At 43.0% G+C, this 26059-nt stretch overlaps 1 protein-coding gene and 1 long non-coding RNA gene across 2 annotated transcripts; both read right to left on the bottom strand.

Annotated features, from left to right (window-relative positions):
* Positions 1-6146: 6146 nt before the first annotated feature.
* Positions 6147-13344, bottom strand: LOC142071569 (uncharacterized). Its single transcript, XM_075126773.1, has 2 exons — positions 12507-13344; positions 6147-7998 (listed from the first exon to the last, which is right to left on the bottom strand). The coding sequence occupies exons 1-2, from the start codon at positions 12617-12619 to the stop codon at positions 7215-7217; spliced, it is 897 nt and encodes a 298-aa protein (XP_074982874.1). The 5' UTR covers positions 12620-13344; the 3' UTR covers positions 6147-7214.
* A 68-nt stretch (positions 13345-13412) lies between these two features.
* LOC142071568 (uncharacterized) lies at positions 13413-25664 on the bottom strand. The gene is made up of 3 exons (XR_012667677.1): positions 25165-25664; positions 21667-21730; positions 13413-17100 (listed from the first exon to the last, which is right to left on the bottom strand). It is a non-coding gene; the product is annotated as an uncharacterized LOC142071568 (long non-coding RNA).
* Positions 25665-26059: the final 395 nt, after the last annotated feature.

Genomic DNA, 26059 nt, shown 5'->3' with positions numbered 1-26059 from the left:
AGAATTTCTAAATTTGTTCTTATTCCAATTTGGATTGAGACCCAAACATTTCAAAAATATCCATGAAAGAAACATTTTAAAAAAGCATTTAGGGTCAAACAAAATGTTTCATTTCAACAAAAGCAAAACATTGTTTTTATTTCAACTTTATTTATATTCATATGAAAAAAATAGAAAATTTGGAATGAAAAGTAATTTCAGATGGAAAAATCAAAACATTCCATTCCAAAAATGGCAAAACTCTTCCTCTTTCCCCCCCTCTGAAATGAGATTTTGGCAAAGTCAACCTGATTTCACAGAGTGTTTTGATTTCAATAGAACTGCATTTTCCAATGGAAAACTGTACTGTCAAAGTTTTTCCGACAAGCTCTGTATGTGAAGCTAACATCTGGTCCTTGATTTTCTCTATGGCTATCAGCTTTTTATCACTAATCAATAGCCATAGCCTTAAACGGACATCGGTTGAAATCCTGGTCCAACTGAAGTGAATGGCAAAACTCCCACTGCCTTCAAAGAGGACAGGTTTTCACACACTGTACCCAGGTGAGTTCTAGTTTTCTCTCATATTTTTTCAATGGTTGAGCTCTTCTGTTTCCATGGGAACTAGGAAGCATAGAGTAATTAAAAACAATAGAAGCTATTTAAAAGTTTGCTGACCATTTAAAATATGACTGAAGGTTTATTAAGGATTTACTCAAGTCTCAGTCTGAGAAATCAGAAAAGGTTCATATCCAATCCTTACTTCATCTTAAGCATAATTATACTTCATTGTTACCATGTCTGCTTCCACTAAAACATCTTAAATGTTGAGTGACAAGAATCCATTCCTGTTGCTGTGTGCTGTTATATCTAATTCTCTTACCAGACCCTTTTGCTGATTTACTCTGAAAGAGTTCTTTGTTCTGTATGACAAAATCCAAATGAAATACACAACTAATTATATGCTATTATAAAGTACCTGGTTATGCTGAAATATATTGTGGCACCCCTAAGCTTGTCTAGTCAACTGTTGGTAGAGACAAGTGAGGACCTGTCCCTGCATAGATGGTTACCATTGCTATGGTTCTCTAAAAAGAAGAAAATGGAGGGAGAATGGGGTGTGGGATGGTCTGGCAAAATCTACAGTAAGTGATGAATGCAATTTACCAACCATGATAAAGTCTTCAAAGCCTTGCGCCACCTCCCACAGAAAGTTTATAGACAGTTTTGAAAGCTAGCCAGGTGTGTCAAATAAGATTGGAGTTTAGGAAATGGATAGATAGTATATTCAAAATGAAACCATTAGGTCAGCTGAGAGTGTTAGCTCGCACTGAAGTACAGCTTGGTCAAACTTCTAGCCTCATCTCAGTCTTTCAGTAAAAGAAAGACCTTTCATTCAGAGTATAGATTGTGAAACTGATGACAGCATATAATATTACAGTACTTCTTAAAAATGGGGTGAAACCATTTTCTTTTTCTTATTTAAATGTCAGAGCAATCGAAATCAGTGTACATTTCAGATGATGCAAATGAGGAGTTACACTAGAGTACCCTAGAGACCTCTCCTGCAGAGTGGTGATTTTGTTATTAATATTTTGTCCCTTTTATGCCAACTGCCGGTAAACTCGAAAAAGTTCATTACTAGAAAATGAATAGGAATGGCAAGGCATTCCCCTCGGACTGTTGCTTCTAATAACAGGAATGGGACTTATGCAAATGCGGGAAGAACATGCAGCTATAGGTTTCTTTGATGAGAAATAAGAGATTTCTTCTAGGGGTGAGAATTCACTTCTGTGTCCCTGCCTAATCAATCCTCGATCTAACTGATCAGCGTGCCACAAAGCATGCCAGTTAGAAAGTCAGTTTTGATTGAGGGTATCTTTTTATTTTAAATGTGGACAAGTCTACTAGGAAACGGCTTTGACCATCAATGCCTTTCACAAAAGCCAACAAACAGGTATCAAATGATAATGTCTTTCATTAACAATCCCTGGAACTTAAAGACTGGGCTATTAACTCATTGCATTAGGTGTTTATGTTTATACACTGTGTCTTCCATCACTATAGTATCTGAGCATCTCAAAGAGGAACAATATTATTAACGCTATTTAAAAAGGAAAAAAGTGAGGCACAGAGAGGTTAAGTGATTTGACCGAGGTCATCAGGAGGTCTGTGACAGTCAATAATTGAACCCAGATCTCTGAAGTTCCATATAATTATGAGATATTTCTTCCTGTCCACCAACCTGTCTCTATAGAGGATGTATATTCTGTCCAAACATGTTTTATAAAAAGAGTGCCTTTTAAAAACTCTTGTCACCTTTTCTCCATGTAAGACTTTGTCCGCCTTCTCTTGCTGCAATCAATGCAGAAGTAGTATATTTAACACACTTTCAGTGTACTGTATCAATGATGATATAAGAATGGCCATACTGGGTCAGACCAATGGTCCATCTAACCCAGTGATTCTCAACCTTGCCAAAAAGAACAGGAGTACTTGTGGCACCTTAGAGACTAGAAAATTTATTTGAGCATAAGCTTTCGTGGGCTACAGCCCACTCCATCGGATGCATGTAGTCCTCGAAAGCTTATGCTCAAATAAATTTGTTTGTCTCTAAGGTGCCACAAGTACTCGTGTTCTTTTTGAAGATACAGAATAACACGGCTGCTACTCTGAAACCTGTCAACCTTTTCAGACTACTGTACCCCTTTCAGGAGTGTGATTTGTCTTGTGTACCCAAGTTTCACCTCACTTAAAAACTACTTGCTCATAAAATCAGACATGAAAATACAAAAATGTCCTAGCACACTATTACTGAAAAATGGCTTACTTTCTCATTTTTACCATATAATTATAAAATAAATCAATTGGAATATAAATATTGTACTTACATTTCAGTGTATAGTATATAGAGCAGTATAAATAAGTCATTGTATGAAATTTTAGTTTGGATTGACTTCGCTAGTGTTTTTTATGTAGCCTGTTGCAAAACTAGAAAAACATCTAAATGAATTGACATACCCCTGGAAGACCTCTGTGTACCCCCAGGGGTATGCGTACCCCTGATTGAGAACCACTGATCTAGCCCAGTACAATGGCCAGAGCCAGATGCTTCAGAGACAATGAACAGAACAGGGCAATACTTGAGTGATCCAGCTCCTTTCATGCAGTCCCAACTTCTGGCAGTCGAGGTTTAGGGACACTCAGAGCATGGAATTGCATCCCCGAGCACCTTGGCTAATAGCCACCGGTTGACCTATCATCCGTGAATTTACCTAATCCTTTTCTGAACACAGTTAAAGTTTTGGCCTTCACAACCTCCCCTAGCAGTGAGTTCCATGGGTTGACTATGTGTTTGTGAAGAAATACTTCCTTATGTTTGTTTTGAATCTGCTGCCTATTAATTTCATTGCGTGATCCCTGGTTCTTGTTTTATGTGAAGGGGTAAATAACACTTCCGTATTCACTTTCTCCACTTTCTCATAATTTTATAGACTTCTATCATATCCCTCCTTAGTTGTCTCTTTCCTAAGCAGAAAAATCCCAGTCTTTTTAGTCTCTCCTAATCATTATGGAAGCTAATCATACCCCTAATACCCCTAATAATTTCTGTAGCTCTTCTCTGTACCTTTTCCAATTCTAATATATCTTTTTTGAGATGGTGAGACCAGAACTGTGCACAGTATTCAAAGTGTGAGTATATCATGGATTTATATTTGAAATTATATTTGGCATTATAATATTTTCTGTCTTATTATCTAACCATTTTCTAATGTTTCCTAACATTCTGTTCGCTTTTTTGACTGCTGCTGCATATTGAGCAGATGTTTGCAGAGAACCATCAACAATGTCTCCAAGATCACTTTTTGAGTGGTAATAGCTAATTTAGACCCCAACATTTTATATGTATAGGTGGAATGAGGTTTTTTTATGTGCATTACCTTGTACTTATCAATATTGAATTTCATCTGCCATTTTGTTGCCCAGTCACCCAGTTTTGTGACATCCCTTTGTAACTCTTTGCAGTAAGTTTTGGACTTAACTATCTTGAGTAATTCATTCTAATCTGAAAACTTTGCAACCTTGTTATTCACCCTCTTTTTCAGATCATCTATGAATATGTTGAACAGCACTCATTCGAGTTCAGATCCTTGGGGGACCCTGCTATTTACCTCTCCATTGTGAAAACTTACCATTTATTTCTACCCTTTGTTTCCTGTCTTTTAACCAGTTGCTGATCCATGCGAGGACCTTCCTTCTAATTTCATGACTGCTTACTTTGCTTAAGAGTCTTTGATGTGGGTCCTTGTCCAAGAATGCTATATCAACTGGATCACCCTTATCCATGTACTTGTTGACATTCTCTCAACAATTCTCATAGATTGGTGAAGTACAGTTTTCCTGATAATTCTGTTTATTATAGTTTCAGCCAATTTGCCTGGTCCTGAAGTTGGGCTTACCAGCCTGTAATTGTCGGGATCACCTCTGGAGCCTTTAAAAAACCAAATGCTGCCTGCCTCCCCTTTTCCAGAAAAACAGCATTACATAAGCTATTCACCAGTCATCAGGTACTAAGATTTAAGCAATAGGTTACACACCACAGTTAGTCCTCTGGCAACTTATAGACTAACAGACGTATTGGAGCATAAGCTTTCGTGGGTGAATACCCACTTCGTCGGATGCATGTAGTGGAAATTTCCAGAGGCAGGTATAAATATGCAAGCAAGAATCAGGCTAGGGATAACGAGGTTAGTTATATATTTATACCTGCTTCTGGAAATTTCCACTACATGCATCCGACGAAGTGTGTATTCACCCACGAAAGCTTATGCTCCAATACGTCTGTTAGTCTATAAGATGCCACAGGACTCTTTATCGCTTTTACACATCCAGACTAACACGGCTACCCTTCTGATACTTGATACCACAGTTAGTAGTTCTGCAATCTCACATATGAGTTCCTTCAGAACTCTGGGGTGAATACCACCTGGTACTGGTGATTTTATTACTGTTTAATTTATCAGTTTGTTCCAAAATCTCCTCCATTGACAATCTGGGACAATTTCTCAGATTTATCCCCTAAAAAGAATGGCTCAGATGTGTGGATTTCCCATATACCCTCTGCTGTGAAGATCAATGCAAAAAATTCCTTTAGCTTCTCCACAATGGCTTTCACTTCCTTGAGTGTTCCTTTACCACCTTGATTGTACAGTGGCCCCACTGATTGTTTGGCTGGCTTCCTGCTTCTGAAGTGCTTAAATATCAATTGCTGTTTATTTTTGTGTCTTTTGCTAGTTAGCCTTCAAATCCTCTTTTGGCCTGCCTAATTATATTTTTACACTTGACCTGCCAGAGTTTATGCCCCTTTCTATTTTCTGCTGTAGGAGCTGACTTTGAAATGTACACCAGTATCTCATGGGGGCTTCTTATTGAGGGTAATCATAATAGCCATTGAGTCCCATCAGTATACGTGAAATAAAAAGTTTCCACATGTTTTCATTAATTATGTTGATGGCATCTGTGTACCGGAGGAATGAACACTGAAGAAAATGCAGTTAGTCATTGATTCAAAATTGTTCACCTAGAACTGACAGCATTTTAAGGTTAACTACTTCCCTTTGCTCCCCCACACATGATACCCCTGGTTGTTTCGTATTTTTAGCTGTAAGTGCTTCCCGTCATCAGTGCTGGGTTTTGTTCCCTCAAGAATCCTAGTATAAGTAAGGTTTTAAAATGAATAACAGTCACGAGATCTCGGTGAAAGTTAAACTGAGCAGTGTTAAACTAAGCTCCTGCCTATTTCTTCTGTTAGATTTAAATGAATAGTTGTGAAAGATGTCACATCACATGTGCCCGGAGCTGCTCTGCTTACCCAATGGACAGACAAAGTGATACTTCTCAGGGGATGGTATCTTTAATATAAGACTGCTATATAATAGATATTTTAACATACCAAAGGTAGGGATGGCTCCCTCCTGGAGAAGGGAAAGTGCAAGAATTAAGTATTAATAACTTCATAGTGGTGAAGCAGCACCAATTTGGTTACTAGATAATGGTGGAATGCTGTAGAGCCCTGTTTAAGGGACAAATGGAATCTACTATTTATCAGGTTTCAGAGTAGCAGCTGTGTTAGTCTGTATTCGCAAAAAGAAAAGGAGGACTTGTGGCACTTTGAGACTAACCAATTTATTTGAGCATAAGCTTTCATGAGCTACAGCTCACTTCATCGGATGCATTCAGTGGAAAATACAGTGAGGAGATTTATATACACACAGAACATGAAAAAATGGCTGTTATCATACACACTGTAAGGAGAGTGATCACTTAAGATGAGCTATTACCAGCAGGAGAGCGGGGGTGGAGGTGCGGAGAGAAAACCTTTTGTAGTGATAATCAAGGTGGGCCATTTCCAGCAGTTAACAAGAACGTCTGAGGAACAGTTGCGGGGGGGGGGGGGGGAAATAAACATGGGGAAATAGTTTTACCTTGTGTAATGACTCAACCACTCCCAGTCTCTATTCAAGCCTAAATTAATTGTATCCAGTTTGCAAATTAATTCCAATTCAGTAGTCTCTCGTTGGAGTCTGTTTTTGAAGTCTTTTTGTTGTAATATAGCGACTTTTAGGTCAGAGACCAGAGAGATTGAAGTGTTCTCCGACTGGTTTATGAATATTATAATTCTTGACATCTGATTTGTGTCCATTTATTCTTTTATATAGAGACTGTCCAGTTTGACCAATTTACATGGCAGAGGGGCATTGCTGGCACATGATGGCATATATCACACTGGTAGATGTGCAGGTGAACGAGCCTCTGATAGTGTGGCTGATGTGATTAGGCCCTGTGATGGTGTCCCCTGAATAGATAAGTGGGCACAGTTGGCAACGGGCTTTGTTGCAAGGATAGGTTCCTGGGTTAGTGGTTCTGTTGTGTGGTATGTGGTTGTTGGTGAGTATTTGCTTCAGGCTGGGGGGCTGTCTGTAGGCAAGGACTGGCCTGTCTCCCAAGATTTGTGAGAGTGATGGGTCGTCCTTCAGGATAGGTTGTAGATCCTTGATGATGCGTTGGAGAGGTTTTAGTTGGGGGCTGAAGGTGATGGCTAGTGGCGTTCTGTTATTTTCTTTGTTGGGCCTGTCCTGTAATAGGTGACTTCTGGGTACTCTTCTGGCTCTGTCAATTTGTTTCTTCACTTCAGCAGGTGGGTATTGTAGTTGTAAGAATGTTTGATAGAGATCTTATAGGTGTTTGTCTCTGTCTGAGGGGTTGGAGCAAATGTGGTTGTATTGTCGAACTTGGCTGTAGACGATGGATCGTGTGGTGTGGTCTGGGTGAAAGCTGGAGGCATGTAGGTAGGAATAGCGGTCAGTATGTTTCCGGTATAGGGTGGTGTTTATGTGACCATCGCTTATTAGCACCGTAGTGTCCAGGAAGTGGATCTCTTGTGTGGACTGGTCCAGGCTGAGGTTGATGTTGGGGTGGAAATTGTTGAAATCATGGTGGAATTCCTCAAGGGCTTCTTTTCCATGGGTCCAGATGATGAAGATGTCATCAGTGTAGCGCAAGTAGAGTAGGGGCATTAGGGGACGAGAGTTGAGGAAGCGTTGTTCTAAGTCAGCCATAAAAATGTTGGCATACTGTGGGGCCATGTGGGTACCCATAGCAGTGCCACTGATTTGAAGGTATACATGGTCCCCAAATGTAAAATAGTTATGGGTAAGGACAAAGTCACAAAGTTCAGCCACCAGGTTTGCCGTGACATTATCGGGGATACTGTTCCTGATGGCTTGTAGTCCATCTTTGTGTGGAATGTTGGTGTAGAGGGCTTCTACATCCATAGTGGCCAGGATGGTGTTTTCAGGAAGATCACCGATGGATTGTAGTTTCCTCAGGAAGTCAGTGGTGTCTCGAAGATAGCTGGGAGTGCTGGTAGCGTAGGGCCTGAGGAGGGACTCTACATAGCCAGACAATCCTGCTGTCAGGGTGCCAATGCCTTCAAAAACAGACTCCAACGAGAAACTGCTGAATTGCAATTAATTTAGGTTTGAATAGAGACTGGGAGTGGATGGGTCATTACACAAAGTAAAACTATTTCCCCATGTTTCTTCCCCCCCCCCCCCCCCCGTTCCTCAGATGTTCTTGTTAACTGCTGGAAATGGCCAACCTTGATTATCACTACAAAAGGTTTTCTTCCCCCTTCCTCCCCCCCACCCCCGCTCTTCTGCTGGTAATAGCTCATCTTAAGTGATCACTCTCCTTACAGTGTGTATGATACACCCATTTTTTCATGTTCTGTGTGTATATAAATCTCCTCCCTGGATTTTCCACTGAATGTATCCGATGAAGTGATCCATAGCTCACGAAAGCTCATGCTCAAATAAATTGGTTACTCTCTAAGGTGCCACAAGTCCTCCTTTTCTTTTTACTATTTATCAGCGTCTCTGTCCAACGGATGACACTAGAGCCCCTGGTGAGAGTAACACTTTAGAAGGATAGTGTCAGGTCAAATTTAGACCCAAATTTAAGTTTTGACAAAATTTAAGAACAAAGGAAGTACTTCCATGATATGTTTTTAAATTCAAAAAAGAAAAGGTACGTGCGTTTAAAGAAACAGACATTCCTCTGCCGTGCTGGCAACCCAAACATTGTAGCATTGAATTAGAGCCGTGTTTCTTAATCTTTTTGTGTTGGCAACTGCTTTTGGATTTAAAAAAAAATTGTGACCCCCCCCCACCTTAAACTCAGGGCTTTGGGCTTCAGCAACCGCCTGCAGCATGGGGCTCAGGGCATGGGGCTTCAGCCCTGCTCGGGGCGTGGGGCTCCAGGCTACAACCCCGCTCGGGACTGAAACATCTAAATTAGCTTCGCAAGTCCCCTGTGCTGTGGGGCCCCAGGCTTCCTATTCCCAAACGTCAGCCCTGCTCGTGACCTCTGAAACCGCTCCCATGAACCCTAGGTTAAGAAACTCTGGATTAGAGAATGAGAATCTGAAAGTGAAACTGGCTGGTGTCAAAAAGTTACACTGCCTGGGCTATTTTCCATTCTCTAAATTGAGAGCAACACAGTCCTTAAATAAATATCTGAATCCCTAATTGTTTTTGCTAAGACAAGCGGCTTCCTTGATTCATTTTTAGAAAGAAGTGCGAAGCAAGTCTTCTGCGAAGGTCTAAAGTGTTCAATATAGTTTAGGAATATACACAACGTTCATCAGAGTGATATCTGAATACCTTATTCAAAAGTATGATGCCAAAAAGAGGGCCCAAGAAAAAATACAGGAATTTGATACCCCCCAAATATGATGATTTGGCATCCAGGGTGCCCACCTTTAACATAGGAAGAAGTAACTGAAAAAGTGCAGGGAAGGAAAAAGCATGGATCAGTGAGAGAACCCTAGCCTGTGAGGTCCAGGTTCAAATTACCTGTCTGCTACAGTTTTTCTGTGTGATGCTGGGCAAGTCATGTAGTGCTAGTTTCACAAAGGGGACTTAAGCATTGCAATTCATTGAGCCAGAGAGAAAAAAGCAAGAGATTGATGCTATAGGCTGCTGGTTAGCGCACACACCTGGAAAGTGGGAGAGTCAAGTTCAAGACCCTATTTATTTATACAGAGTGGAACAGCCTCAAAAGGAGAGATCTGTCCCAGAATACGCAATAGCCTGGCAGTTAGCGCACTCTCCTTAGAGCAGGGGTCGGCAAACTTTTTGGCCCAAGGGCCACATCGGGGTTGGGAAACCGTATGGAGGGCCGGGTAAGGAAGGCTGCGCCTCCCCAAATAGCCTGCCCCTGCTCCCTATCCGCCTCCCTCCCTCTTCCCCCCCGACTGCCCCCTCAGAAATCCTGAGCCATTCAACCCCCCCCCGCTCCTTGTCCCCTGACCACCCCCTCCTGGGACCCCCTGCCCCTAACTGTCCCCCAGCCCCTATACAACACCCCCTGCTCCCTGACCCCTATCCACAACCCCACCCCCTGACAGTGCCCTGGAACTCCCATGCCTATCCAAATCCCCTTTCCCTTGACCGCCCCCCCACAGAACCTCTACCCCATCCAACCGCCCCCTGTCCCTTATCCAACCCCCCCCCCCGCCCCTTTACCAGCCGGAGCTAGCCATGCTATCCGGCAGGAGCTCGCTGCCTAGAGGGTCCAGGGGCTAGCTTCCCCAGCTGAGAGCTCAAGGGCTGGGCATGATGGTCTGGCGGGCCAGATGGGGGGAGCATTGGCCTGCTAACCCTAGGGTTGTGAGTTCAATCCTTGAGGGGGCCATTTAGGGATCTGGGGCAAAAATTGAGGATTGGTCCTGGTTTGAGCAGGGGGTTGGACTAGATGACCTCCTGAGGTCCTTTCCAACCCTGACATTCTATGATTCTGTGTGGCCTGCAGGCTGTAGTTTGCCCACCTCTGACCTAGATGGAGCTACTATAAGGTAGGTGCATAACTGGTTGGAAAATTAATCCCAGAGAGTAATTATCAATGGTTCAGTCATGCTAGAAGGGCATAACTAGTGGGGTACCGCAGGGATCGGTTCTGGGTCCAGTTCTGTTCAATATCTTCATCAATTCTTTAGATAATGGCATAGAGAGTACACTTATAAAGTTTGCGGATGATACCAAGCTGGGAGGGGTTGCAAGTCCTTTGGAGGATAGGATTAAAATTCAAAATGATCTGGACAAACTGGAGAAATGGTCTGAAGTAAATAGGATGAAATTCAATAAGGACAAATGCAAAGTACTCCACTTAGGAAGGAACAATCAGTTCACATCACATTGGAAACAATCAGTTCACAATCAACACATACAAAATGACTGCCTAGGAATTAGTACTGCAGAAAGGGAACAGGGGGGTCATAGTGGATCACAAGCTAAATATGAGTCAACAGTGTAATGCAGTTGCAAAAAAAGCAAACATCATTCTGGGATGTATTAGCAAGAGTATTGTAAGCAAGACACGAGAAGTAATTCTTCTGCACTACTCCGTGCTGATTAGGCCTCAGCTGGAGTATTGTGTCCAGGTCTGGGTGCCACATTTCAGGAAAGATGTGGACAAATTGGAGAAAGTCCAGAGAAGAGCAACAAAAATGATTAAAGGTCTAGAAAACCTGACCTATGAGGGAAGATTGAAAAAATTGGGTTTATTTAGTCTGGAGAAGAGAAGACTGAAAAGGGACATGAGAACAGTTTTCAAGTACATAAAAGGTTGTTACAAGGAGGAGGGAGAAAAAATGTTTTTCTTAACCTCTGAGGATAGGACAAGACGCAATGGGCTTAAATTGCAGCAAGGGTGGTTTAGGTTGGACATTAGGAAAAACTTCCTGTCAGAGTGGTTAAGCACTGGCAGAAATTGCCTAGGGAGGTGGTGGAATCTCCATCATTGGGGATTTTTAAGAGCAGGTTGGACAAACACCTGTCAGGGATGGTCTAGAAGATAATACTTAGTCCTGCCTTGAGTGCAAGGGACTAGATTAGATGACCTCTCAAGGTCCCTTACAGTTCTATGATTCTACGATTTTAAGCGATTATAAGGGATAGCAAATAGAACAAAGCGGATTACTGAGCAAATAAAAACATACACACAAACTAGGGTTAATACATTAAAGAAAATAGGCTACAGATAGTAATTTCTCACCCTTAATGTTGTTTTATGCAGGTTGCAGAGTTTCTTGAAGGTAAAGTGCACAGCTTGCAGGTTATATCTCCAGATATACCCTTCACAGGGGGCTGACCTTTCTCCTATTGCCTATTCCTAATGACCCAGCCAGGCTGATTCTGGGAAGATGGACAGTCCCAAGGTGAAAACACAGTTGTAATTATTACATAGTCAATATTTCTAACTTCAGATAAAGAAATGATACATGCATACAAACTGGATAATCACATCCAGTAAATCATAACCTTTCCAATGATACCTCACATGACCCATCTTGCATAAATATATCTTAGTTATGCCATATTCATATGACCCATCTTGCATAAATATATCTTAGTTATGCCATATTCATATCATAAGAATATCTCTATGAAGAATATGGGGCGTAATGTCACAGTAGGAGATGTGGATAAAAGCCCCTGATTGAAGTCAGTAAGAGTGGGGATTCAAATCTGGGACTCTGACATCCCCAATGAGTGTGCTAAACATTGGACTATTGTGTAAATTGGCATCCATGAGGAGTCAGCTAACTTGCCCCAGATGTCTTTTGTGCAGGTTCAGGCCCCTGCCAGATCAGTCCCCACAGATGAGCTAGGCAGAGGAACGCCTAATTTGAGAATTCCAGTAGGACTTTGGCATGAACAAGGGTGTCCAGCAGCTGGACACATGTAAGCAGTTTTATGCATGCCTACAGGCAGAAATTTAGACACCTACAAGGATAGGCAGCAGCTGAGCAGTGGTTCTGTGCCTGTCAGTGGTGCCTAAGTGTTAGTCTTTGACACCCACAGAAGCAAATAGGTGCTATGTGCCTTTGTGAATCTAGCCCTTAGCCTCTGTGTCGCATTAGCAGAGTGAAGGTGAATGAAGGTGAAACAAGTAGAACTGTTCACCTTTCTGGAGCAGCCACTCCTGCAGGAGGTGATTGCAAGTGCCTCAGACTGTCCTGTTCTGAATCAGGGAATCTGTAAAGTCCCCATAACTGCATGTAGCAGTCAGTGTACATAAGGCAGTAACACAGGGGTCTATCCCTTCCCCTTCAGACTAGTCTCTAGTGAAAATCCTGTGTTGCTCCACATTTTTGTTTTGCTTTGGAGAGCAATAGTTCCCCAGAGCTCCTAAGACTCCTATGAGGCTTGGGGCAGTGATAAGCTTCAAAGTGTACTCCTGGGGGAATTCTGCAACAAAAAATAAAAAATTCTGTGCACAATATTTTAAAATTCTTTTTTTTTATTTGCCAAAATAACACTACATAATCATGCCAGTTTCAATTCTTTTGGTAATTTATTTCAAAATACCTGCCAGCAACTATGTCTGTGATAGTACAGACACACAAAAAATTCCCCCAGGAGTAGAGTTAAAGGAACCCCTATTTCTCTGACCCCTCCCGCTCAGAGCCCAGAAAGGGGGCCAGACATCCGCACCCCCTACCTCCCAGAGCCCAGCCACAGGGTGCCCCCCACCCAGACAGCCACACTCCCTACCCTTCCAGAGCCCAGCTGCAGAGCCCCCCCCACCCAGACACTCATATACACCCGCTCCCAACCAGAGCCCAGCTACAGGGCCCAACCCAGCCCAGACACCTGTATGCCTTATCCTCCAGAGCCCAGCCATGGGGACCCCCCAGCACTGAGTTGCGGGGCCTTCCCCAAGTGAGACACCCACACTCCCTAACCCTCAGAGCCCAGGCATAGAGCCTCCCCAGTGCCCAGCTGAGGGCCCCCCAACCCAGACACTCGCACCCTCTGCCCCCCCTCAAGCCCAGCTGCAGGCCCCCCCAACACTCACCCACCCAGGACCCCAGGTGAGGGCCCCCCCAGCCCAGACACCCGCACCCCCAGAGGCCAGGGATCCAGAGGGAGAAACAGCTTGATGCTGGGCCCTGGGTTTGTATGGAGTTTCCAGCACGCTGCCTCCTTCCTTCAGGGCATGCTGAGAAGCGCAACTGCTGGGAATCCTCAAGCTCCTCCCCTCTCTTCCCCCATCAGTATCTTCTATTTATGAGCTGGGCTCTGCCAGGTCGAGTAGCCCCTAGTGGCAGACAGCAGCTCTGCAGCCCATTTCTGTGGGAGAAAAAGGAAATTCTGCACACACAACATTAATTTTTTGCGCAAATACTGCATTCGCAGTGGTGCAAAATTCTCCCAGGAATAAAAGTGCAGCTCTGTCTGCTTGTTCTCAGATAAAGTAAAATAACAGTTTTACTTTCCTGTGGTTGTCGTCCTTCCGCATGGCCAAGTCTGGGTAGAGCTCCAACAACTTCTTCCACTGGGTCCATTGCTGGGCGAGGTTGGTGTCTGCAAAATCCAGGGGACTGGAGGGCTTCAGATTCAACAGCTCACACTGCCAGTTGCTGCACTGCAGTGAATGCACAGCTCTGCCTCTGCCACCATGTTTGAATAGCGCACAGTAAAGCTGAGTACAGGTTAAATCAAACAGGTTGGTCTTTATCAAACCCGGTGCACTGCACTGTCCATGTGGCTATGTTGGCTCCCAGCGTAACTCCCCACCTTCCCTGATGTCCTGTCCCTCCAGGGAACATGGGCCCCCTGACTTTAGTTCCACTGAAGATGAGATACTCTGTGCCTCAGTACCCCATCTGTAAAATGGGGATAAGAGCACTTACTTATCTCACAGGCGTGTTGTGAGGATACGACATTAAAGATTACGAGGCACTCAAATAGTATGCTGATAGAGGAGTGGATTAGTAGGGGGTGGATAGTGACTGCCAGAAAGGTAAGAATGCAAGCATGAGAGGAGGTGGCATACAGGCAGTAAAGCAAGGAGTAGCAGGGGTGGGGGGGGTGATTCCTAGGGGAAAGGTCATCCATGGTGTGGGGAAGCTGGGAACTGGTCACCTCAGGAATGAGGGGAACTGTAGAGTAGGAGCTTCTGGCTCGGGAAGGAACAGAGTTTCAGACAAAGAACTAGGGAAGAAGTTCTGATGCCTATTCTCAGGTCAGCCCGGCTTCTGAACACTCACTGACCCACGCAGCATACAGGGGAAGTGGTGGGCAGTATTTGGATAGGCAGCTGACTGGCCTGGGGGTGGAAAAATAATGCCAAACATATTAAAATAAAACACAAAACTGGCAGGGGGAAGGGAAAGGAGACATACGACTGCCACCCGTTTGAGGTTTTTCTGGGCCTATAATTGAAATTATTCTGAAGCCTATGAAAGTGCCCATGTTATAGCTGGCACAGAGATGACATTTTGAAGCAATGTGATAATGTTTTCATGTGGCTTGGAGAAAAAGAGACAGGGCTGAAAGGGGTGGAGGAGGGGAAAAGAGAGACAGGATATGACAGTAAGGTCTGAAATAGCACATCCTGAAACTGAGATAAAGGAAAATAAATCTATGAATAAGCATTTGAGGCTACACTGCTAAAAGGTGTCTGCAAGCAGATGTAAGTCGGGGAATGGTCCCGCTATTGTGGGGAACTTTTCTGGCTTATAAACTACCCAGGTGAAATGGGCTAGCAAAAGGATCTGAGTCCTCACTCCCACTTCCTTTACACAGAGGCCTGCCTGACTTCAAGGACTCCCCTTCCACTCTCCTGGGTGGCAAAGTCCACGTAACCCCAACAAGGCTGGGCCCAGGATTTCTGGGTGGCTTGACCCCCAACCTTGTTATGGTCACTTAGGGCATGGGTTTGGGTGTCCCCACTCCGGGGTACTCTCTCTGCACTGGATGATTCCCTGACCCACTGATCATTACATACAGTTCAAAGCAAATACAATTTATTAAACAGCAATCAATTAAAAAAAATAAGGGAAAAATGGGAAAGGTTAAAGGAAAACACATCACCCCACTCTGTGGCACGGGGGCATCACAACCAGCGTCTCTGGAATGTAAGGGAAGTTCAGTCTGTTCCTCACATGTCCCAGGCCTCCTGCCCAGGCCCTGGGTGTGCTGCAGGGATGCTGCGGATAGGACACTTGCTCTGGCGGTGGCCACACCCTCAGGCTTTAGGTGGCAGAACCCTTCTTCCCAGCGTTGTCTCCTCCCCGTCGGGGTTACGATCCCCTTCCAAGTCTGGCCTGCCAGGCCTCTTGGATGGGGGTGTCTCCCTGTGGTGGGCCTCTGCCCAGCGTCCCCCTTGCTCTTCCCAGCTGCTCACCGCACCCGGCTCTGGACTGCTCCAGCTCCACCCTGCCTCAGCACTGCTGCTCTGCCTCCAGCTCCCTGGGCTGCTTCTCTGGCCCCTCTGGCTCTGGTTGCTGCAGCTCTCCTCCCAGGACAGGTCTGCTTTCTGGGCTGCTTTTGTGACTCTGTTCCTAGCACTGACCTGCTTCCTGGGCTGCTTCTCTGCCCCCTCTGGATCTGGCAGGGCTCTGCTCCCCAGCTCAGCTGCAGCCCCTGCTCTCTCCTGAGCTTGGCCCCACTCTGTCTGACCCAGGCAATACCAGGTCACAGGGAGGATGGGACCCACCTCTCTTGGCCTCCTGACTCCCTGATTAGCCTGCCTACCCGGTCAATCAGACTGATCTGGAGCACTGACCTATTCCTATTGCCCCTGTGGACTGTCAGTCTCAGGGTCCTGATTTTCCAACGACCCTTCCCCTTTCTTTTGGTACGGGGAGCTAGCCAACCAAAATACCCCCACTGAGTTTTAGTATGGGGACAATAGTCCCCTTACACGGGGAAGATCAAATGCTTGAAGGACAGAAAGTAGTTCCTCTCTGCATGAGAGAAGAGTAAAGAGACGGACTACACTAATTAAGAAATATTTTCCATCCTTCTCATTTTGGATTTATTGACATTTTTGGAATGCCTGATCATTTTAATTCAAAAGATGGCTGGATTATATTTTACATACTCATCTCTACTAAGATGGAAATGCTGTAATATGTAGGGAAGATTTTAACTACAGGAAATTTGTAGAAACTACTTTATTTAGCAAAATAGCCACATGACTTGCCAGAAGCAGCTGTTTGATAACTATCCACCTGTGATTTGTGCAAAGGCCTTGTGCCTGGCAAAAGGTCTCCATCCATTTCTTTGTTGGCAGGGTATCTACATAATTAATATCCAAAGGGAACACTGAAGGTTTATGTTGTCACACAGACACTAATATTTGTCTTTTGTTTCACACAGGTGACAACTACAGGAGAGGGTGCCCTTCAGAAGTTGACCAAATAGGCATTTGGGTACTTTTACGTTGGATATAGATCTGGCTACAGTCCCAACAACAAATAAAAGACAAAACAAAAAACATCAACAAACAACAGAAATGAATTTCTTAAGGAAGTAGAGGATTCTTTTTTGAGGTCAGAAGTATTCCTGGGTTCAAAAAAGAATTAAATAAGTTCATGGAGGATACGTCCATCAATGCATATTAGCCAAGATGGCTAGGGATGCAACCCCATGCTTTGGAGGTCCCTTAGCATCTGACTGCCAGAAGCTGGGACTCGATGACAGGGACTGGATCACTCGATAATAGCCCTGTTCTGTTAATTCCGTCTGAAGCATCTGTCACTGGCCACTGTCAGACAACAGGATACTGGGTTAGATGGACCATTGGTTTGACCCAGTACAGTCATTCTTGTGTTCTTTTGTTAACCAGCAGGGGGAAACAAAGAGGAGAGTAAGCACTATGGCCCTGAATCATAGTCCATTGAAATTTAGTGACTTTGGTGAGTTTTGGATCAGGCCCGATATTGATCAGCCATCTCTTGTGAGCCACAAGCAGGTGCTCCATGGACCATAGGTTGGGACCACTGTCCTACAGTAGTCTTACATTAGTTATAGTCCTTTAGTCAAAAATGCTGAGGAAAAGTGGCTTGGTCTGTTGGAAGGACTCTCCTCTCTCATATTATCTGATGGAAACAACATTCCTGTAGCAATAACAGTCCCACTTATATGACTCCATCAGCATTTATCTCAGTAAGTACATGTTTAGGAGTGGGTAGTTCTGCTTTGAATTGTGTCTCCATGGAATCTCTAAGATGCATACATTATTATTTCCTTTAACACTGGTGTCTTCCCGCAAAGTTTTGATTGATTGGCTGGCAAACCCATAGCATATAGATGAGTATTGTATTAACTGCCCTATGCATATGGATTTATTTGATTTTTGAAATATTCTCTTATGCCACTTTGCTTGCTGCTAGTAAAGTTATAACATAGCACAACAGTTGAAAATAGGCTAGGATGGAATGGAAAATCAAGTCCACAGCATTTTCTAAGTTTACATATCCTGTTCAGGTTTCAGAGTGGTAGCTGTATTAGACTGTATCAGCAAAAACAACGAGCAGTACTTGTGGCACCTTAGAGACTGACAAATTTATTTGGGCATAAACTTTCGTGGGCTAAAACCCACTTCATCAGATGTATGGAGTGGAAAATACAGTAGGCAGGTATATATACACAGTACATGAAAAGATGTACCCCCACCACTAGCCGTCACCTTCAGCCCCCAACTAAAACCTCTCCAACGCATCATCAAGGATCTACAACCTATCCTGAAAGATGCCATCACTCTCACAGACCTTGGGAGACAGGTCAGTCCTCACTTACAGACAGCCCCCAAACCTGAACCAAATACTCACCAGTAACTACACACCAGACAACAAAAACACTGACCCAGGAACCTATCCCTGCAACAAACCCCGTTGCCAACTCTGTCCATATATCTATTCAAGGGACACCATCATAAGATCTAACCACATCAGCCACACCATCAGGGGCTCGTTCACCTGCACATCTACGAATGTGATATATGCCATCACATGCCAGCAATGCCCCTCTGCCATGTACATTGGCCAAACCGGACAGTCTCTACACAAAAGAATAAATGGACACAAATCAGATGTCAAGAATTATAACATTCAAAAACCAGTCGGAGAACACTTCAGTCTCCCTGGATACTCAGTAACAGACTTAAAAGTGGCAATTCTTCAACAAAAATACTTCAAAAACAGACTCCAGTGAGAAACTGCAGAACTGGAATGAATTTGCAAACTGGACAGCATCAAATTAAGCCTGAATAAAGACTGGGAGTGGATGGGTCACTACAAAAACTAATTTCCCCATACTAATTTTCCCCTACTGTTACTCACATCTTCTTGTCAACTATTTGAAATGGGCCACCCTGATTACATTGGCTTCATTACGACGACAAAAGTGATTTTCCTCCCTTGGTATTCTACTGTTGAGAATAGCCCACTTCCACTTTAATTGAATTATCTCATTAGCACTGACCCCCCCCACTTGGTAAGGCAACTCCCATCTTTTCATGTACTGTGTATGTATACCTGCCTACTGTATTTTCCACTCCATGCATCTGATGAAGTGGGTTTTTGCCCACAAAAGCTTATGCTGAAATAAATTTGTTAGTCTCTAAGGTGCCACAAGTACTCCTTGTTGTATATCCTGTTCAGTTACATTGGTACAACTAAATGGAGTTCAATGAATTGTGCTGACACATCTGAGAGGAAGATTTGGCTCAATGTCACATTCATTCCAAGAGTCTGAGGTTTGACATTGCACTTAGCACACTGAATGTCATTCATTCAGTAGCTGTGTTGTCATAATTACAAAGGTGTTGGCTGAAAATTTTCCTCCCACAGATGGCCATTGAAATAGTTCATAGTCTAGCACCATTTAACAGAGGCTAACACTGAGACTAGATCAAATCTGCAGACTGGCAGGAAAAACAGGTTTTTTTTAAGGGCTTCACTATTGATTTTTGTTAACTACAGTTTAAGAAAAATATCAAACTATGCATTACTAGGCCACCATTAATACAAGTGTAGGATTTATCCCAGTGCAAAAGCTACTCTAAGTAGCATTATAGTGCCTTATCAATCAATAGTATGGATCTCATTTTGCTAATGAATGTGGATTCAAGCATAAATCTTTATGTGGTATGAAGTCTGACTAACTCTTACAGTAGTCAGATGAAACTTTACGGAAAGGTGATACTTTTTTTGTGTATCTAGCCTTATTTTAGGTAATGTTTTGACCTTGTTTTTCAAGAACATAAGGTATGTTCATTTTTGAAGCTATGCTATGGTGTCAAATAAATGAAAAATGTGAAAACAAAAAATCCATGGGAAAATTTTTTCAGAAGCATGTAAGTGACTTAGGAGTCCTGACTTCCAATGAGACTTGAGGCTGGGATTTTCAGTTGTGTATAAGTGAGCTAGACACTCAACTTCCTCTGAAAGTCAATTGGAGCTAGGCATAATGAAAAAGAAGTCGGTGTGAGCTCAAAAGCATGTCTCTTTCACCAATAGAATTTGGTCCAATAAAAAAGATATTACCTCACCCACCTTATCTCTCTAATATCCCGGGACAAACAGGGCTACAACAATGAAAGATCTTTCTTCTGCTCATGCTTGATATCTGTATCACACTCACCCTGTGTTATTCTGTGGCTCCACTTGTCTTTGGTGCAAGTGCTGTGCTGCCTATCAGTAGTCTGCATCCAGCCCCCCTGTTGTAACGTGTAACAGGCATCAGGCATGCCCAGAGCATGCCTACAGGATTGGGCCCTGCTGGTGAGATACATGGTCCCCTACTTAATTTGAGAATCCTTCTTTAGCATAAGGGAGGTTCTCTGAGCTGCTCACTAGTTGTGGGGCAGGATCAAGACTCAGGCAACTTTGCAAATGCTGACTGACAGAAACTTCATAGATTCTAAGGCCAGAAGGGACCATTGTGATCATATAGTATGACCAGCTGCCTAGGGGATGTCGGCTCCTGTGGGGTTACATGGCAGCTGAACAGCAGTTTTGAAAGTGTCAATGGCAGCTAAATTGTGGCGTTAAGCACCTTAAAGAGGCAAATAGGTTCCTAAATGCCACTGCCTAACTCACTTTTGAAAAGTTGACTGGAGCTCCTAAGTCACTTTTGTTACTTGTGATCTTCCATCTGTCATCACAGCCCTCTCATGTGACCTGCTTCTTCATGGAGATATTCCATATATTTGTTTTATAGCACTCTACATACATTTCAAATTGTAGGAAACACTCATCTTCAGAATATTAACACAACATATTAGGGTGACCAAATGTCCCAATTTTACAGGGACAGTTCCGATTTTTGGGGCTTTTTCTTATATAGGCACCTATTACCCCCCACCCCCATCCCGATTTTTCGCACTTGCTATCTGGTCACCCTACAACAAATCTAGTTGCCCCCTTAATGTCATTTTTTATTGTTCCAGTGTGCATTTATCAGATCATGAATTGCTGGAATGAGAAATCATAATGCAAATTTCCAGTAAAATTAAATCAAAGTACTTTTGAAGTTTGGTAAAGATATTGTAATAAAAATAATTACCAAAAAAGTAGTTAGATTTCTGTCTGACAGCTGGATAAGGTAGATTAGGGGACAAAAGAATGCACTTTCCATTAAAATATTGGAATAGATGGAGTCAGCTCTCCAGCCTAAGGAGTGCTCTCTGCAGGCCGGTGTCTTGCCTGCCACTGGCTCCCATATCCCTCTTAGACCCCGGTGCCTGTTTACCCTGGGGTTCTGCTCCAGCAGTACCCTCACACTCTGGGTCTCCCCTCCTATCCCAGGGGAACCCCCAACCCTCTTTGTTATTTAAAACCTCTCCCAGGGCTGTTTTAACCCCTTCAGGGCCAGAGCGGGGTGACCACCCCGCTACAGCATTAGAGATAGTACTTTAGTTACTTTAACCAAGAAGAAAATCTACAGCTGTCTCTTTGAACATACTTTTTTAGAGAGCCAATTCCTGAGATGACCAGCAGGAAGTGCCGCGCCAGTGAGTTGTTGCTTCACTACAGATGCCTATTGCTTTTATTTTAAAACTGAGTCTCTTTAAACAAACTGAGAGACTTGAAATGAAGGATTAGATGGCTAAGCGGGTATTCACAGTTATAAGGAACCTTTTGCCAGTAGTTCAGTTTTCATCAGGATGACTGTGCCTGAAACTCAGACTGTTTGATGACCTATGTGAAATGACTTTATCCTTTCAGTCTAGTTTCACATTACAAAAATACACCATAAAAATGAGCATCCCTGGTGGAATGGCTCAACAACTTATCTATACATAGAGGATTAACTTCATTCTCAGAACCTGGTGGTGGTCCTTCCAAGTCTAGGTTGCACAGACATCAGAAGAAAATCCAGGGCTGGCAGGTCTATGGACAAGAAGAAGGTGTTTTATAAAGTTTAAAAAGAACAAAACAAAACCTTGCACTATTATAGCTCTATAATTAATGCCAGGCAATTGATTTTATGCAAAGTAGGTCTCATCAAACAAACCTGATTTTATTCTTTGAGGAGATTACGAGTTTGGTTAATAAAGGTAACTGTGTAGATGTTATATATTTAGACTTTTGTAAAGCATTTGACTTAGTACTGCATGATGCTCCGATTAAAAAAATAGCATTATACATATCAATAAAGCACATATTAAATAGATTAAGAACTGGCTAACTGACAAATCTCAAAAGTACTTGTCAATGGTGAACCATCAGAGAATGGTGGTATTTCTAGTAAGGCTCTGCAGGATCGGTACTGATCCCAATGCTATTCCACATTTCCATCAATGATCTAGAAGTAAAAATAAATCACTGCTGACAAAATTTGCAAATGACACAAAGATTGGCAGAGTGATGAATAATGAGGAGGATTGGACAGTGATACAGAGCAATCTGGATCACTCGGTAAACTGGGCCCACTCAAATAAAATGCATTTTAAAAAAGCCAAATGCCAAGTTATACATCTAGGAACAAGGAATGCAGGCCATACCTACAGAGGTGGGAGACTGTATCCTGGAAAGCAGTGAGTCTGAAAAGAGTTTAGGGATGTATTAGACCCCTAATCTCACCATGAACTCCCAGTGTGATGCTGTGGCAAAAAAGGGATAATGCAATTCTTGGATGTATTAACAGGAGAGTGGGGAGGTGATTTTACCTCTAGAATAGCATTGGTGAGCTCAATACTGGAATCCAGTTCTGGTGTCCATGTTTTGAAAGGATGTTGAAAAATTGTAGTGTATGCAGAAAAGAGCCACAAAATTGATTTGAAGGCCGGATAAAATGCCTTACAGTGGAAGATTTAAAAATCTGTTTAGTTTATCAAAAAGAAGATTGAGAGGTGACTTGATTACAGTGTATAAGTACCTTCACGGGAAGAAAATACCAGGCACTAAAGGGCTCTTTAATCTAGAGGAGACCGGCATAACAAGAATCAATGGCCGGAAGCTGAAGCCAGACAAATTCAAATTGGAAATTAGGAACTTTTTTTTTTCTTAAACAGTGAGGGCAATTAACAAATTACCAAAGGAAGAGGTGGATTCTCCATCTCTTGATGGCTTCCAATCAAGATTGGATGCCATTCTCGAAGACAAGCTTTAGCCAAACATATTATGCTTTAGTCAAACACAGTTACTCGGCTCAGTCCAGGGGTAACTGAGTGAACTTTAAGGGCCTTGAAATACAGGAGGTCACACTAGATGATCTAATGGTCCTTTCTGGCCTTAAACTCTATGATAACATCTATTATTCTTCCCTTTATGAAGAAAGTTTCCATTAGAGTAGGCGGCAGTTCCTGGATTATGATGATAAATCACTGTAGAAATAGACAACAGCAAGCAAGAAAGAAGGAGGTGATTATCACTGAGCTTCCCTGTTCATGTCAGAATGGTTTATTTTTGCCTCTCTTGATAACCTGGGAAATCTCAAAGTGGGCAAATACATCGGCTGTTTCCTGAACCTTCCAGCTGTAAGCAATGGCAGGTTAGGGTGTGCATTCCTTGATATATTTTAGGTATGGTGTGAGGCCTTGGGCCTAAAGTTAAGTGCTTTCAATGGACTGAAAGGGCACAAATAGCCATGTAATGTAAATCTTGTTGTGGCTTATTGCTGGTACAGTATGTTAAAAAATGGCAGCAGATATTTTGGAACATTAACATGTTTAATTTGAAAAAGAAGGAATCTTATGTAGGTATCACTATGCCAGAAAAAATAGTTGCTTACAAAAACAAATTAGAGGGCCTATTTCAGCTCTCCCACCAGCTTTACACTGAAATAACTCCTCTGACCTTGGGGGAATTGCTCAGGTTCTAAACGGAGGTAAAGTGGAGGAAACCAAGCACAGATTGTTTAAGAGCAGGAGCCTGAGTTGATCTCATACTAGTTTTATTTCAGTGGAGTAACATTTGGTTTATAGTGTGGCAACGTTTACCTAGGCCTGTCTTAGGTTGGGTGACCCTAGATCCCACATAATCCGGTTAAAAATAAGATTATTTAAAGCAGTAACTGAAAGCAAGAAAATTACATTTTTTTAAAATGTATTGATGCCTCAAGTTGGGTCATTTGTGGGGACTGAATCTTTTTCTAAAACAATGGTAAATTAACTTAGGGAAGAGTTAAAGCAGGTACAGTTAACATTTATATGACTGACTGACTGACTGGGATGCAGTATCCTGTCCAGGGGTTTTATTTTTGTTCCATTGGTGTCTGTGATGGTGCATCTTCCCCCACTTCCCAGTCAGGAAAAGGCTAACGAACAGCTCTGGGATCAATCAGGACTAAATAGTTATACCTACAGAGCCTGCTTCACTTGGATAAATTAGCTTAAAAGGGAGAGTTTGTCACTAGGAGGGGAGGCAAACAGAAGAAAAGGTGTTATGCACCAGAGTTAGCAGACTCTTCCAACAGAGCTGCTGAGAGGAAGACAGCTTGTGAATCTCTGCTGCCAGCAAGGACTCATCAGACTGGGTGCAAGCAGTTCGCTGCCGGGAGGCACTGAAGATAAGCCCTGACTCTGAATCTAGCTGTACCCCATCTTCATAAACAAGATTCCTTTTTAACCACTTGGAGACTGAACATCCCAATAGCTGGAAGGACTTTTTGGAGTCCCAAATGTGACTAAAAAGAGCCCAGCCTATTTGGTACCTGAGAGAGAAAGACGTGACAACTTAATGAAATAAAGGAGAAGATGAGTTTCAGAAGGTGAAGATACAGTGTGATCCCAACGGTTAGTCCTGCTGTTAGCAAGAAGCGAAGCCTATTCCCAATATAAATATTAAAATAATACTTTGCATTTCTTTTGGGCATTCTAAGGATATCCATGCCCTTCACAATCGGTAATTAATTTAGCCTCATTAGCATGGCTGTGAGGTAAGTGAATATTATTTCAATTTTACAAATGGGAAAAGTGAGACAGTCAACATCTGACTACTCAATGTTAATCAAACAGAGCGGGGGAGAAAATGAGATGGGAGGAAGCTGACATATAGACTTGCTCCATATTCTCTGTGTGGTGCAGCGTGACCCTAGAAAAGGGATGCCTGAGACACAGGCTAACTTCCAGCTATCCTGAGAGACCAAAACCCAACTGTTACCTGGGGTTATTTCAACCCAAAGCTCTTGGTAACTTTTACTCTGTGCAAGGTGGTGTCAGGAAATAAATCAGGGGAGACACGGCCGTCCGACCGATAGACGGGTGGCACAAACAGGACAACACAAGAGTGCTTTCACTTAAAGCTAAACTTTACTTAGTCTCAAGCACTTATACACACGTCCGCAAGAGGTTAGTAAAACACCCTCAACCCTTGATAATTACCAAAGCTGAGCGTGGCTCTCGAGTGGCAGCCCGTCTGCTGCTGGGAAAGGTAAGATGCATCCAGAGAGAGAGAGATCCAGTCCTGAAGAGTCCCACTACCTCAAACTTTTCCCCCTTATTTATACATTAGTAATAGAATGACATGTCCCTTAAAGAAACTTGCTAAGTAAGCAGTTTCAATGGTCAAGCGAGAGGTTCCTTCTGATTATTGATTAACCAGGTGTGGGTTTTTCCAGAGTTTGCAGCCTTGAGGCCCCAATAGACATTCCTGGGGCACATCCTGCTCTTCTAAGATGCATGTATCAGCAACTTCAACACAATTCTTATCAGGAAGGACGCGGAGTCAAGCTGCCCTTTCTGTGGCACCCAAAACTCCCCCCTCCCCTCCTGCTTTGGTCAAACTGAGAGTGCTGAATGGCCAATTTACAGCCTGCTGACTTGGCTGCTTTTAGCAATAAGCCATAGTGGTTTCAGGCACTTTACTGGTTTGCCAAAGTCTCCCCGTACACAGTGACTTTGATCATCTTGTCTAGGATTCAACCCCAAATATTACAGAAATGGTTCCAGCATTCCATCACACGTGCTATCTTTAGAATGCCCTAGTGTAGCTGCAGACTGAAGAATTTGTTTGTTCCTTTTTCTGAAACTGCTGTTCTCTGCTTCACCCAACTCAAAACAATAGAGTGCTTTGAGTGCACAAGTTTAAAGCCCTGGCCCTTTCCACATCCATAGATAACCACTGAGTCCTTGCCAGTTTCTACTGACCTCCATCATTATCACTCTCCATGTTAGACTTAAGCCATGAAATCTATATACCTATTATTTCTAGAGCATCCACCACTCTATTTTCTATACACAGTTTTCTTCATTCTTTCATAAGATATTTAGAAAATCT

The sequence above is a fragment of the Caretta caretta genome, chromosome 3, assembly GCF_965140235.1.
Source record: "Caretta caretta isolate rCarCar2 chromosome 3, rCarCar1.hap1, whole genome shotgun sequence".
In the NCBI taxonomy this organism is placed as follows: Eukaryota; Metazoa; Chordata; order Testudines; family Cheloniidae; genus Caretta; species Caretta caretta.
Note: the sequence above shows the minus strand (reverse complement) of the source record. Positions and strands in the feature narration are given on the sequence as shown.

Bases quoted from the DNA above. Each gene is read 5' to 3' on its own strand.
- LOC142071569 (XM_075126773.1), bottom strand. From the start codon at position 12,619: ATGTACACTGACTGCTACATGCAGTTATGGGGACTTTACAGATTCCCT. The intron at 7,999-12,506 runs GTGAACAGTTCT...ATTGCAATTCAG, and splicing joins GGAGTGGCTGCTCCAGAAAG to CAGTTTCTCGTTGGAGTCTG.